The 11,371-nt window shown below is 45.6% G+C and overlaps 1 protein-coding gene and 1 long non-coding RNA gene across 2 annotated transcripts; one reads left to right on the top strand and one right to left on the bottom strand.

Moving 5' to 3' along the window:
* The first annotated feature begins 7,571 nt into the window (after window positions 1–7,571).
* Window positions 7,572–8,533, top strand: FGFBP3 (fibroblast growth factor binding protein 3). The gene is made up of 2 exons (XM_048945743.1): window positions 7,572–7,684; window positions 7,941–8,533. Exon 2 carries the CDS (start codon window positions 8,020–8,022, stop codon window positions 8,512–8,514), a length of 495 nt encoding a protein of 164 aa, XP_048801700.1. The 5' UTR covers window positions 7,572–7,684; window positions 7,941–8,019; the 3' UTR covers window positions 8,515–8,533.
* Window positions 8,534–8,589: 56 nt separating this feature from the next.
* LOC125693600 (uncharacterized) lies at window positions 8,590–11,008 on the bottom strand. Its single transcript, XR_007377173.1, has 3 exons — window positions 10,866–11,008; window positions 9,535–9,619; window positions 8,590–8,698 (listed from the first exon to the last, which is right to left on the bottom strand). It is a non-coding gene; the product is annotated as an uncharacterized LOC125693600 (long non-coding RNA).
* Window positions 11,009–11,371: the final 363 nt, after the last annotated feature.

The raw sequence follows: 11,371 nt of genomic DNA, 5'->3' as shown, positions 1-11,371 counted from the left end.
TTTTGTTTGATGGTCAATCTGAAAACTCTTTCCAGTGTTCCACCTACATTTCAGGAAATAAAAATATGAAAAAAACAGAAAATGAACTATCAGTTTTCCAAAGTAACTTAAATACATGTATGCATAAAATAACAGTGCATAAGGTGTTTATGGATGACCAGATCAGTAATATGGTCACCAAAAGCAGCATCACAGAAAATGTTCTTGGTATTTGTTGATAGAGGGAAGAAATTATGTAACAGAGCCGAGTTTCAAGGCAGCAAACCAGTGATTAGACATTTTGTCTCTTACATTTAGGATTTAGGATTACAGCAGAACATTAGCACTGTCAGCCAATAAATTATAATAAATCAACTGATAATGATAATTAATAACCATAATATTCTCTCTTTAAGCAAGCATATTTCACAGTATGGACCCAGTGCTTCTAAGCCATGAGTTCCCACCAGACTGGTAAGATCTGCCTGCTGTGCTGCCAGCCTCCATTTACAGCTCTTCAAGAGCTTAAAAAAGAAAACAGCTGTGCTGTCATAACCCAGAGAGCCCTCTGCTACAGTCACTCCTGCTATTAAGCCTTTCACATTCACAGCAATGATCAATAGAAACTTTCTGCTCAGTTACTGCTCCAGTTAGGAAAAAAGAATTACTAATATTTACTAATATTTTCAAGAGTATGTTCCTTCTCCAGTGCAATGGCACTTGTGGGCAGGGTCTGTTCCATGTGAGTAAGACACCTGCATGGTGCTCTGCTTCATCGTGCTTAGGCTCAGCTGTAGCATGGTTGCAATGAAACATGTTCTTCCTCGCTAACATTGTATTCTCACTTAGATTAAAAGATTTCAGTGGCAAAAGATCCCAAATTTAGCAAGGGATAGTATGTGGTAAGAAAGGAAAAACTCATCATGGCATATCACTCTTAGAGATATTATAGCTCTACTTAAACACAACACCAAGCTGATTTTGATTTTTTTAATACAAGAGCCACAAACTGTATGTTGTCAAAGTTGGCACAGGCTTGTACAGCCTGTGTATTCTGGCTCATTAAAAATCATTAGTTTGTAGGGCAGGCCCAACCTCCTCTTTAGATCACATATAACAGTGTTCTCCCACTGCTTCAAGACGATCAGGTAAAGCCTCTGTGCAAGCATCAAAATAAACAGTATCCTACAGTCAAGGTGTGCTGTGCAGTCGTGTGGCTTTTTTTCTTTGGGAGGATGGGGGGGAGAGACAGGATATAGATCATTGGATACACAACACCTCTCACAATTAATTTTTGACATTTACTCTTCCTTGTAAGTCTTCATGCCAGCACACATCATGGAAATCAAATTTTCCATGCCTCAGACCATTAGCAGCTTGGTAAAAGGATTAAGCTCTGAATAAATTGAACACCTGAACTTTCTCAAAGTTCAGGCAGGATACTTCATAGGGATGACAGAAAACATTACTCATGTTGCATTTTTTCTCTTAAAAAAAAAAAAAAAAAAAATAGACTATTTGTTAACAAAATAAAACATTTTGTTAAACCTACCAGGTCAGCCTGCTTAAAATACATGTACCATTTAGGTTCTCTAGAATTTGTACTGGAAAAATCACAGATCAGACCTTTTGTTCTAGAAACCAACATTTTAAAACAATTGCATTGCAATATTTGGATTTGAAGCGGTCTATTCAAACCGTAAGATATTTAATCTATTTTCAAGAGATCAGTCTTCCACTTACTACTTGTTTGTCAAATAATTACCATTTTTATTTCTTTTTTGAGACATGCTTCAACTTTTTCTTTCTGTGAAACCCTCCAAACTAACATCTTCAGAATGTTCCTCACATTTCACACAAAGAAAAATAAGAAATCCCACCCCTGAGCTTTCTTACAATCATAGAATCACAGAATCACAAGGTTGGAAACGACCTGCAAGATCATCTAGTCCAACCACCCTCCCATTCCTATCAGTGCCACAAGCTACTAAACCATCTCTCATACAGGCACCTCTTGAACACCGCCAGGGACGGCGACTCCACCACCTCCCTGGGCAGCCATTCCAGTGCCTGACCACCCTTTGAGAGAAAAAGTTCCTCCTAATGTCCAACCTAAACCTCCTCTGGTATTACTTCTGGCCATTTCCTCGGGTCCTACTATTTGCCTGGGAGAAGAGGCCAGACCCTTTTGCACCACAACCTCCCTTCAGGAAGTTGTAGAGTGCAATGAGGTCTCCCCTGAGCCTCCTCTTCTCCAGACTGAACAATCCCAGCTCCCTCAGCCACTCCTCATAAGACTTGTGCTCCAGACCCCTCACCTGTTTTGTTGCCCTTCTCTGGACACGCTCCAGGGCCTCAATGTCTTTCTTGTAGTGAGGGGCCCAAAACTGAACACAATACTCGAGGTGCAGCCTCACCAGTGCTGAGTACAGGGGGATGATCACCTCTCTGCTCCTGCTGGCCACACTATTTCTATTTCTTGGTGGTGTGTACGTGTTTCCTCCCACAGAGGAATGGGGATCTCATGCTGCACACCAGGCTTCACGCTAACAGCCGCCTGATATCCTCACACTGTGCCTGCTGTGTCTTGAATAAAACTGCTCTCACACACCATTTGATACAAATTTTCTGTATTACCTTTCTAATAACTGATTTGCATCATTTAGCTCTCTCTCTCTCTTTTAGTATTTGCTGACTCTTCTCATTTAAATTATGAAATGAAAATCTTCCTTTCCCAGCACACTGGTCATCTCCACTAACACTGTGAAAGCCAGCAAAGAAATAGTCTTAAGATCTGTTTCTTGAGTTACAAAAAACTTCACTTTTCTAGAAGCATTCCGAAGATATTTTTCCTTTCATGCATCTAAAAGGGTAAAAGCCAATTTGAAGAAGGGAATGAACTTTTATCCTATAGCACTTGCATGGTTTTCGACTTAAAGTATGTCTGTCTGTTGCTAAAACAATAAGGAATATATCTTCTGCCTCTTTAAATGGATTCAGAATAACCAGCTAGAAGTCCTAAGAAAGAATTGGTCTTTTTTGGTATTCCAGTGAAATTCTCTTAAACAGTGATAGAAATCCTTTCTCTCTGCAATTTCCTTCACTATGTCAGGGCAGACGCTGATTTATTTTGAACCAGATTAAATAACAAAAGAGGGAAAGCTGAAGCTCAGCCTTTCACAAGGCTTGCATTTTTGATCAGCTGATAAGAAAGCTGGAGTGGTGGAGGTATTTCAGCACAGCAAGCAAAACAAGGGGCGTTGTCAGTGCCTGGGTCAGTCCATTAATTACGGAATGAAGATTCGAAATAGTGAAACAAGGCCACCTTGTTTCCCTGAAAGGTGACAATAAATCCTTGACATGCATCTGAAAAAACAAATGAAGAAAAATCCTGAGTTTTCCCTTCCATGACAAGGGAAGAATAAGCATGGCAAGCTTAACATGTCTGAAAGAGAAGCATCCTGAAGGTGGAAGGCAGATAAGAAAACTCTGAATGGGTGGAATTTGTAATCAGAAAAAATACAAAGAAAAATTAGCAGGTACTTGTTTAACTCCTATCAAGAGTACAGCCTGAGTGGATAAAAAGCGAGTGAAAGCAAGGAATGAAAACACAGGATGCAGAGAACAAAGCGATTCCTATAGGGCAGTGGAATCACTACCAACAACCCAAATCACAAAGATCTCCTGAATTCCACTGTGAAAAACAGCACTGGAGATCAACAGATGTGTGACTCAGATCAGCTTGTGGAAAAAAAAAAAAAAAAGCCTGCAGGAGTGAGAAATGGAAAAGGTGGTCTATATATTATTTTATTTTTTTTACAGCCAATGAATTAGGGGCAGCATCGTAGTCTGGGGTGATTCTGAAATGCCACCAAGATGGTATTCAGCAGCAGCATGACCTGGTAACTGAAAGGCAGATTTTAAACAGATTCTACAGCATAAGAAATTGTAAGTCTTCAAATCTCTGATCAGTGCTACAAATTTTTCTTAACATTTCTGTAATTTTTGCAAAAATCAGTCTTCTTAAATGACAGGCTGAGTAGAACTTATTGGAATCTTATTGGCATGGAAGAAAAGAATTGGCCCACAACCAGGCAGTAAACCCAGACAAAGCCTTCACTCTGACCTTGGAGAAGCACTTCAGTAGGTTCTAGAAGAGACTTAAGAAGAAAACAAAATTTCAACAAGAAATTTCTTGTTTCATTTTACTCCCACTGTACTCTTGGAAACAGGACCCAGATTTCAACTGTCTGCAAGTCAAATCTGATAATAATACATTAATGTTCAAATAATCTTACGATACCTCCCAGTAACCATGCTTATTCACCACTTGTGTTGGAAGAAAAATGAAACACGCTTAGTGACTTTGCTCTGAAGTACCCTATAGCTTGGAGAGCTGGGCACCATGCTGGGTAGGCCTAAATTGCCTTTCTGCCGAGAAAAGTTGAGACACCTGTCTCCCCATGGCTCTTCAGCCACCACTTCTTGTCTTTTATACCATCCAGAGCTTGGCTTGTTCTCAACAAAAGCAGAATGAGGCTCTCAATTACTTGCCTCCCTGCAGACAACATTTATTACCACATGATTTTATTCTCTCGAGCCAAAAGCAAGAAATCTGAAGACTGGCATCTCAGACAAGTAGGTTAAACACAGCTATGTTCATGTAGTGTATTTAAATTCAGATCTACGAATCATCATTCTTTATACCACCTACTTCTCTGAAAAGGAACTTTGGATGACAGGCCAGGAGGCTGTGGCTACTTAACACCCACAAAGCAAGTCTATTCTTGCAATAATTATTGCTGCACTCTTATACAGTAAGAAGAATAAGCATCGTTTTTCCCATTAACTGGAACTCAATTGAATTTTGAAAGATCCACACTCTGAAGTCAGAACCCTAACCTGATTGCCTGTACGCTATCTTCTATGTGGGTGAAATAGCCTATACATGGAAGAATCCTTTTTTGTCCAAAGAGTTAACAACAACAACAAAAAAACCCAGGATAATTCACCCACTGGTAAAATAACTGTGATTAAAGCTATGGACTGTGCTTCTGAAATGGAAAGATGTATAAGGAGACAGCTTCATGCGGTGGTTGAACATCTTCTATTGCTACGTTTTTCCTCTTAGTTCTTTTCTTGTTTAAGTTAATAAACCCACAGCTTAAAATAATTCATCTGAAGTCATATTCTTTAGGTCTGTAGCATACTCACTGTGCTTCTGCCCTCAGTCCTGTTGATCTTTAGGATCAGTCCTTAAAACTGTATACGACATCCCAGTCAAGGGCTGGCTTCAAGCATCTTATGAGTGATACCCTTGATTCCACCTGCCTTTCACAGTTACACCACAGAAGTCTCTGCTTCAGCTTGTGATTCTCCAAAGCCTTACATGGGTTTGTTTCTGCAGAGCTGTTATTCAGTCAGCTTTCCTTATCCTGGAGATGCACAGACCTGTATCCTATGATTCTCTGCACTGACCTGACTTCCATGCTTTAGACTGTTTTGGGAGTGCTTATGTCAGCCTTAATCCAGATTTGAGCCTGACTCCAAACTGCAATCTAACCCCAGCACAACTGTAAATCCTTCCAGTTTCTCCCTACATGAGTCTGCTTATTCAGAAGGACAGGGCCATTATCTTCCAAGAGGTTTCAGGTTCTCTATAGATATAAAGCAAGTATTTCTGTCCTGGTGTAGAGGTAAGGGGGAGGAAAGGAAATTCAAAACCAAACCACAGCAGCAACATGGGCTAGATTATTATTATTACTAACTGCAAATAGAACAAAGGGATACAGAGACTTTGGTAAGAAATTAGAGGTGTTCTTTTTCCCCCCACACGCTCATCAAAACTGAGAGAAAACTGCAGCACTTGTAGGAGAATTAATACAGAAGTAATCAGTACTGAGAACTAACGTCCGCTTTACCACAAAAGTTGAGTCTCAATAATGGAGGAAAGTGTGCAAATATGTACCAGGAGAACACAGCAAAAAAACATCAGGGAAGATACAATTACCACATAGGAAGTCTAAGCAGTTTTTCGTTGTTTCCTTTTATTTCCTCAATTCCTGATCAGTAATATGACAGTATGTTACTTAAACCTGTCCAAAGTAAAGTGCAACAATAAAGTGCTCATTAAATCAGTTATTTCCCTCCAAATCTGATATACTTAAGATAACCTGCTTTAAAAGTGATCCCAAATGTGGGACAACCTCATTTCATGTTGCATAAATGATATTAAGAATGTGAAAAATGGAAAAGGAGCTCGGTGTAATATAGAATATAGCAATTACAGGTGGTTGGACCTTAATCTGAATGCAGCACCACGGTTTGGTGGACGAATAAGCTAAGGCACATGATATGCCTTATGCTCCCTGGAGCCACAGAGGATCTTAAATAGTCACAATGCAGTGCATTATGGTGCCTCACGGTACCCACATCCCTAGGTTGGATGCCAAGATTCCGCCTGCAATCCATGGGAGGTCCTCAGTGCCTATGAAAGGGATTTGCTCAACCCAACATGCCAAGCAGAGCATCTTGTGCTCAGCTAACAGCAGCTAAGTCACGTCCTGCAGAGGTAGGTATATACATATTTCCAGGAAAGGAGCTATTGGCTTCTACTTGAAATTTCTGGTTGTAAAGTCTCTCCTATGGTTTATTGCCATCGTATTTCCTTATCCAGACCCTCTCTCCCCTGCTGTTTCCTATTCCCAAAACAATCAAACAGGAAGAGCAATGTCAGCTCTTCCTGTAGCTGGGAAATGGAACCACTCCCTAATCTTCCCCTGAACTGGAGAAAGAACTCCACACACCACGCTTCGGGCAGTTGTGCTCAATCTCTGCAGAAATGTAGTGTTTTTTGTTTTCTTTTGTTTTTTGTTTTCTTTTTAAGGACTTAAAGACAAACAAGTCAGTATCAGTCTTCCCCACTGAATCCTGCTGGACAGCACTTGCTCAAAGCAGAACAGCTCAATCAGGAAAGATCAGAGGATGCCTGGTATCCCTGAAGACCCAGGGTAACTAAAGCATGCTTTTGCCAGTACTGCCACTCCAAGCCAGATCTCTGCTCTCAGCAACCAGGGCAGCTGCCCGCGAGCCAGGCTCAGAGGCCCTATAACCAATGTGCGAAAGCCGTTATCTACGTGCCTGGGTGCAGCTGTCTTCCAAGGGCACCGCTTCCTCGCACGTCTCTCCTACAGACGTGAGACACCAAGGTGTCACTAGGTGTCCCCCTCGGGCTATTCCCAGCCGCGGGGACACAGCCGGGCCGAGCTCCGCCGGCAATTCTGCCTCGGGATAACGGCACTGCTTCACGGACCGCCCCACCGACGGGGAGAGATGGTGTAGGTATACGCAGGAACGCACGCATCTGTACATAAAATTCCCAAGCTAAGGAAAACAACCGTCCTAGAACTTCCCACTTCGATACTTCTGAAGCCATAACTCGTGCCCGCAGAACCACCGCCGCCGGACGGGACCCCCCGGCCCGGCCGTCAGAGCTCCAAGAACCCCGAGCGGAGGGGGCGGGCACTGCCGGGGGCCCCGGACAGCCCCGCGTATCCCCGGGGGCGGCGGCTGGGGAGGGGCGTGGGGGAAAGCGGGAAGCGGGGGCAGGGGGACAGCCCCCGGCCCTTGATAACCCCCGCACCCTCCCCGCCGCCGCCAGCCGCCGCCTCGCCGTCCCCGCACCCGTAGCTGCCCGCCGCGCACCGTGAGTTCCCGGGGAGGCTGGGGGTCAGCGGTGCCATGGCGGCATGAGGGGAGGGAGCGGTGCGACGGGAGACTCGAGGCGAGCGGCTCGGTCCCCAGCTGTGTTTGGCAGCCCCGATGCCGAGAGCTCCCGGTCTGCCGGAGAAAGGGGGGGGGAGGGGGGGAAGGGGAGGGAAGAGGGCTGAGGCGAGCCGAGAGCGGGGCCGCGGTCCCCAGCAGCGGGACGGCCGCCCCCCGACAGCCGCGTGTCCCCGCAGGGCGCGGGGCATGTGGCGGGTCCTCCGCCGGTCCGCGCCGTCGCCGAGGCACCGGAGGAGGCACCCGCGGCACTGAGAGATGAGGCTGCCCCTGGCCCTGCTGACGCTGGCCGCGCTGGGGGCCGCGGGCGGCGGGCCGGGCCCGGAGTCGGCACCGTCGGGGCATTTCTCCACACCGGAGCAGCACCGGTGCGGCTGGGAGGTGCGCCGGGCGGCGGGGAGCAGCGAGCTGCGGCTGAGCTGCCGGCCGCCGTCGGGCCGCGGGGCGGAGCAGAGCTGCGTGTATCGCGGAGAGCCTTGGCGCTGCCCCGCCTACGGCGCGCGCAGCCGGCAGTTCTGGCGGCAGATCGTCGCCCGGCTCCGCCGTCGCCGCCGGCCCTGCGCGGAGAGCGGCCCGCTCAGCGCCCGCTTCTGCGGACCGGGCCGAGCGCCGCCCGAGGCTCAGCTGCGCCTGGTGCCGCCCGGCCCCATCGCGGCCTCCGCCGAGCCTTCCCCCGAGCAGCTGGCCGAGACCTACTGCGCCCAGCGCTGGCACTCGCTGTGCGCCTTCTTCGCCGGCTTCTGGCAGGGCTGAGCTGAGCCACTCGGCCCTCGTAGCCCCTCGCCCCTCCACTTTGTCAGTTTTTTTAAACCTTTCTCCAATAAAGTGCCAACTTTGATAACACTCTGGAAACTCGTGTAACTCCTTTCTCCCCAGAGCCTGCAGCACAGCAGCGAGTGGATGCCAAGAGCTGGTGAGGTGTGCAGCACGGAGCACACTGAAAATGATACGGAAAACAAATAACCACAAATTTATATAACGGGTTCAAGGCGCAGTGAAACTGTCCAGCTAAAAGCCATGGGTACCACAATACAGCACAAAGATTTTACTGCGTAGCCCTAGTAAAGCTGCCTTGCTCCCACAGATCTATCACACACAGAACAAGCTGCCCAGACATGTTCCCACAGAGCAGATCAGGGAAGATGTAAGCAGGCAGAGTTGAGAGAACAGCTGTGAAGAGACTCTCACAGCAGAAGAGTTTCTTCCAAACGATGCTTCAGAAGTGAATGATGTTTTACCTAGCTAATGAGCTATCACCAAAGCTGCATTCCCCTTCACAGTAAAATACTCTCTCACACTGCATCTGGATTATACAGAATATCAAGAGACATGCACTGAAAAGGCTTTTTTTTCCCCTCAAATTGCTGAAAACTAAAAGTACAGATGTGTTCAGGATATATATATTCTTGCCACTTAATTAGGAAATGTTATCTATTCATGGCCAATAAGATAACAAATGCTTCCCACCAGCTGCAGCCACACCATCCAGATGCTGCCTAGAACACAGGTGCAGCCCCTGCCTGCTCAAACCACCCACTGAGGGCCAAAGGCACCAGAGCACCCCAGGTCCTGCAAAAACCTTGCAAGACTTTCCTAACTATCTGTTTTCCTGCACTCAGCACAAGTAAGAGCAAAACAGAAGGAATTAGGCTGATTTTCTAGTTGTCTCCCTTCAGAAATGTCCTTGTAGCACATAAGCATCTTTTCTTTGAAGCAAATTGCTTTACAAAGGTGGAGGAGGGGTTTGAGATATTGAACACTTCATCCACTTACTGAAGCACAACTCCGGTACATTTTGATGGAGATAGTTCAGGTTTTCTTTAGTCTTGCTTTTTCATTTAGACATCCTGCTCTCATCCTACAAGAAAAGGAACAGCAATTTCTACAACACATGGCCACCCTGCATTATTTACAACAGTAGACAGAATATTACCTTTTTGTGCAGGGGAAGTAACATCACAGAGGTTTGATTCTCACAGCTAAGAGTGTTTGTTAGGATCTCAAATGTGATCCCATCTCACAGATAAGCACAGCAGTCCACATACACAATGCTACTGAGTTAGAACAGAATTTCAACAAGCCAGCCCTCCTTGGCTGCCCACACAGATACATTTAGGTGCTCCTGTGCAGCCATAAGTGGGAGCACCTGTAAGCTCTGCTTTTGAGGGCAGCTGGGAGGAAACCACCACAAGGCAATAAGGATCTGCCAAGCGGCTCCCACAAGAGGGCTGTGGGAGGCTGTTGCATACATATCTTTGTCCCAAGGTATTTTTCTTCATAGCAAGTAGCTTGGATACTGCTCAGCAGCACTATGCAAAAGGCTGACTGTCAATGCATAATTTGCACTTTTAAAAAAATAATCTCACTTTTCCCTTATAATACACAGCCAGCCATGTAGCAGGCTAGTGGCCATAGCATTGCATGCTCTCGCATTAATATGCAGCTTTGTTTTACTTCCATGGTGTTGGCACAGCAGCTTCGTGCAGTGCCTTTAGAGCTTGTGTTTCATACTATCAGACGCAAAGGTGCAACACCATGGCAACTGATCTGCTAATCCACATCACACTTCATTTACAAAACCAACTAGGAATTCTGAGCAAATACAATGTCTTGCCCCATGAAGAAGAGAAAGAAGAGGATCCTTGCTCAGTGCTTCACTGCATTACCCTCCTTGCTCTCTGAAAGAGCACAAAGCCTTTCCTACACATCACAAAATAATGAAATATAACAATCCAGGAGACCATGTTCATTTAATCTATGGTTAATAATACCAATGTCCAGAGTTTAGTAGCAACAAATACCAAATTTCTGTACCTTGGGTATTGTGGATCCCAAAGGATAAAAAACCAGTCAGATCCATAGAACTGTTTTTAAGCAGTGTAGATTCATGCCTCCTCAATCAATAGTATTGTCATCCTTCTCCTATGATTAGATGGTAGCTGACTGTAGCCATTAAGCCAACCAAGCACAGGAAGAATTTATAGCTAATATCTTCACCTCTACCAGAATCCATTCCTTTCCAACCCCGCAACGCAAAGCTGTCATCCCCCCAATCTAACCCAGGCACCCAAGCCTGCACAGGCCCATGCTGCAGCCAGCCTTACCTCTGCTCTCCCACTGCAGCTAGGCCCATCCTTCACCACCTCCCTGATTCCTAATTTAGATGGCTCCTGCCATCTCATCCTTCCCTCTTCAGTTCTTTCTGGCCAGGGCCTACATCAACAAGCAGCCTGACCACAATACTAGAACCCAGCCCAGCTGCTCTACCCCACAGGCCTTATGAGCTGTGCTGTCCCACAGGCAGGTGATCCCAGGCTCCACTAACAAGAGGGCACTTCCCCACAGGCAGCTGCAGGTGCTGTTACTCTCACAAGGTTGCTTCCAGCTAAACTTACCAGGATAATAAGCTGTCATTCAAGGAAAAGCATGACTTATCTTTAAAAATAAAAAATCAATTTGCTTTTTAGCTTCTGGATTTTGAATACCAGAGGATGTGACTTCTTTCAAGTTTTCAGGATTTTAAAAAAATCATCTTTGCCCCACATTGTACGTAATTAAAATTGTTTTCTTTCCTTTGGTTGTGCAGTAAAGGTGGCAACTAGTCTGAATT

Source organism: Lagopus muta, chromosome 5, assembly GCF_023343835.1.
Source record: "Lagopus muta isolate bLagMut1 chromosome 5, bLagMut1 primary, whole genome shotgun sequence".
NCBI lineage: Eukaryota > Metazoa > Chordata > Aves > Galliformes > Phasianidae > Lagopus > Lagopus muta.
Note: the sequence above shows the minus strand (reverse complement) of the source record. Positions and strands in the feature narration are given on the sequence as shown.

Excerpts from the sequence above, each read along its gene's own strand:
- FGFBP3 (XM_048945743.1), top strand. The coding sequence starts at position 8,020 with ATGAGGCTGCCCCTGGCCCTGCTGACGCTGGCCGCGCTGGGGGCCGCG.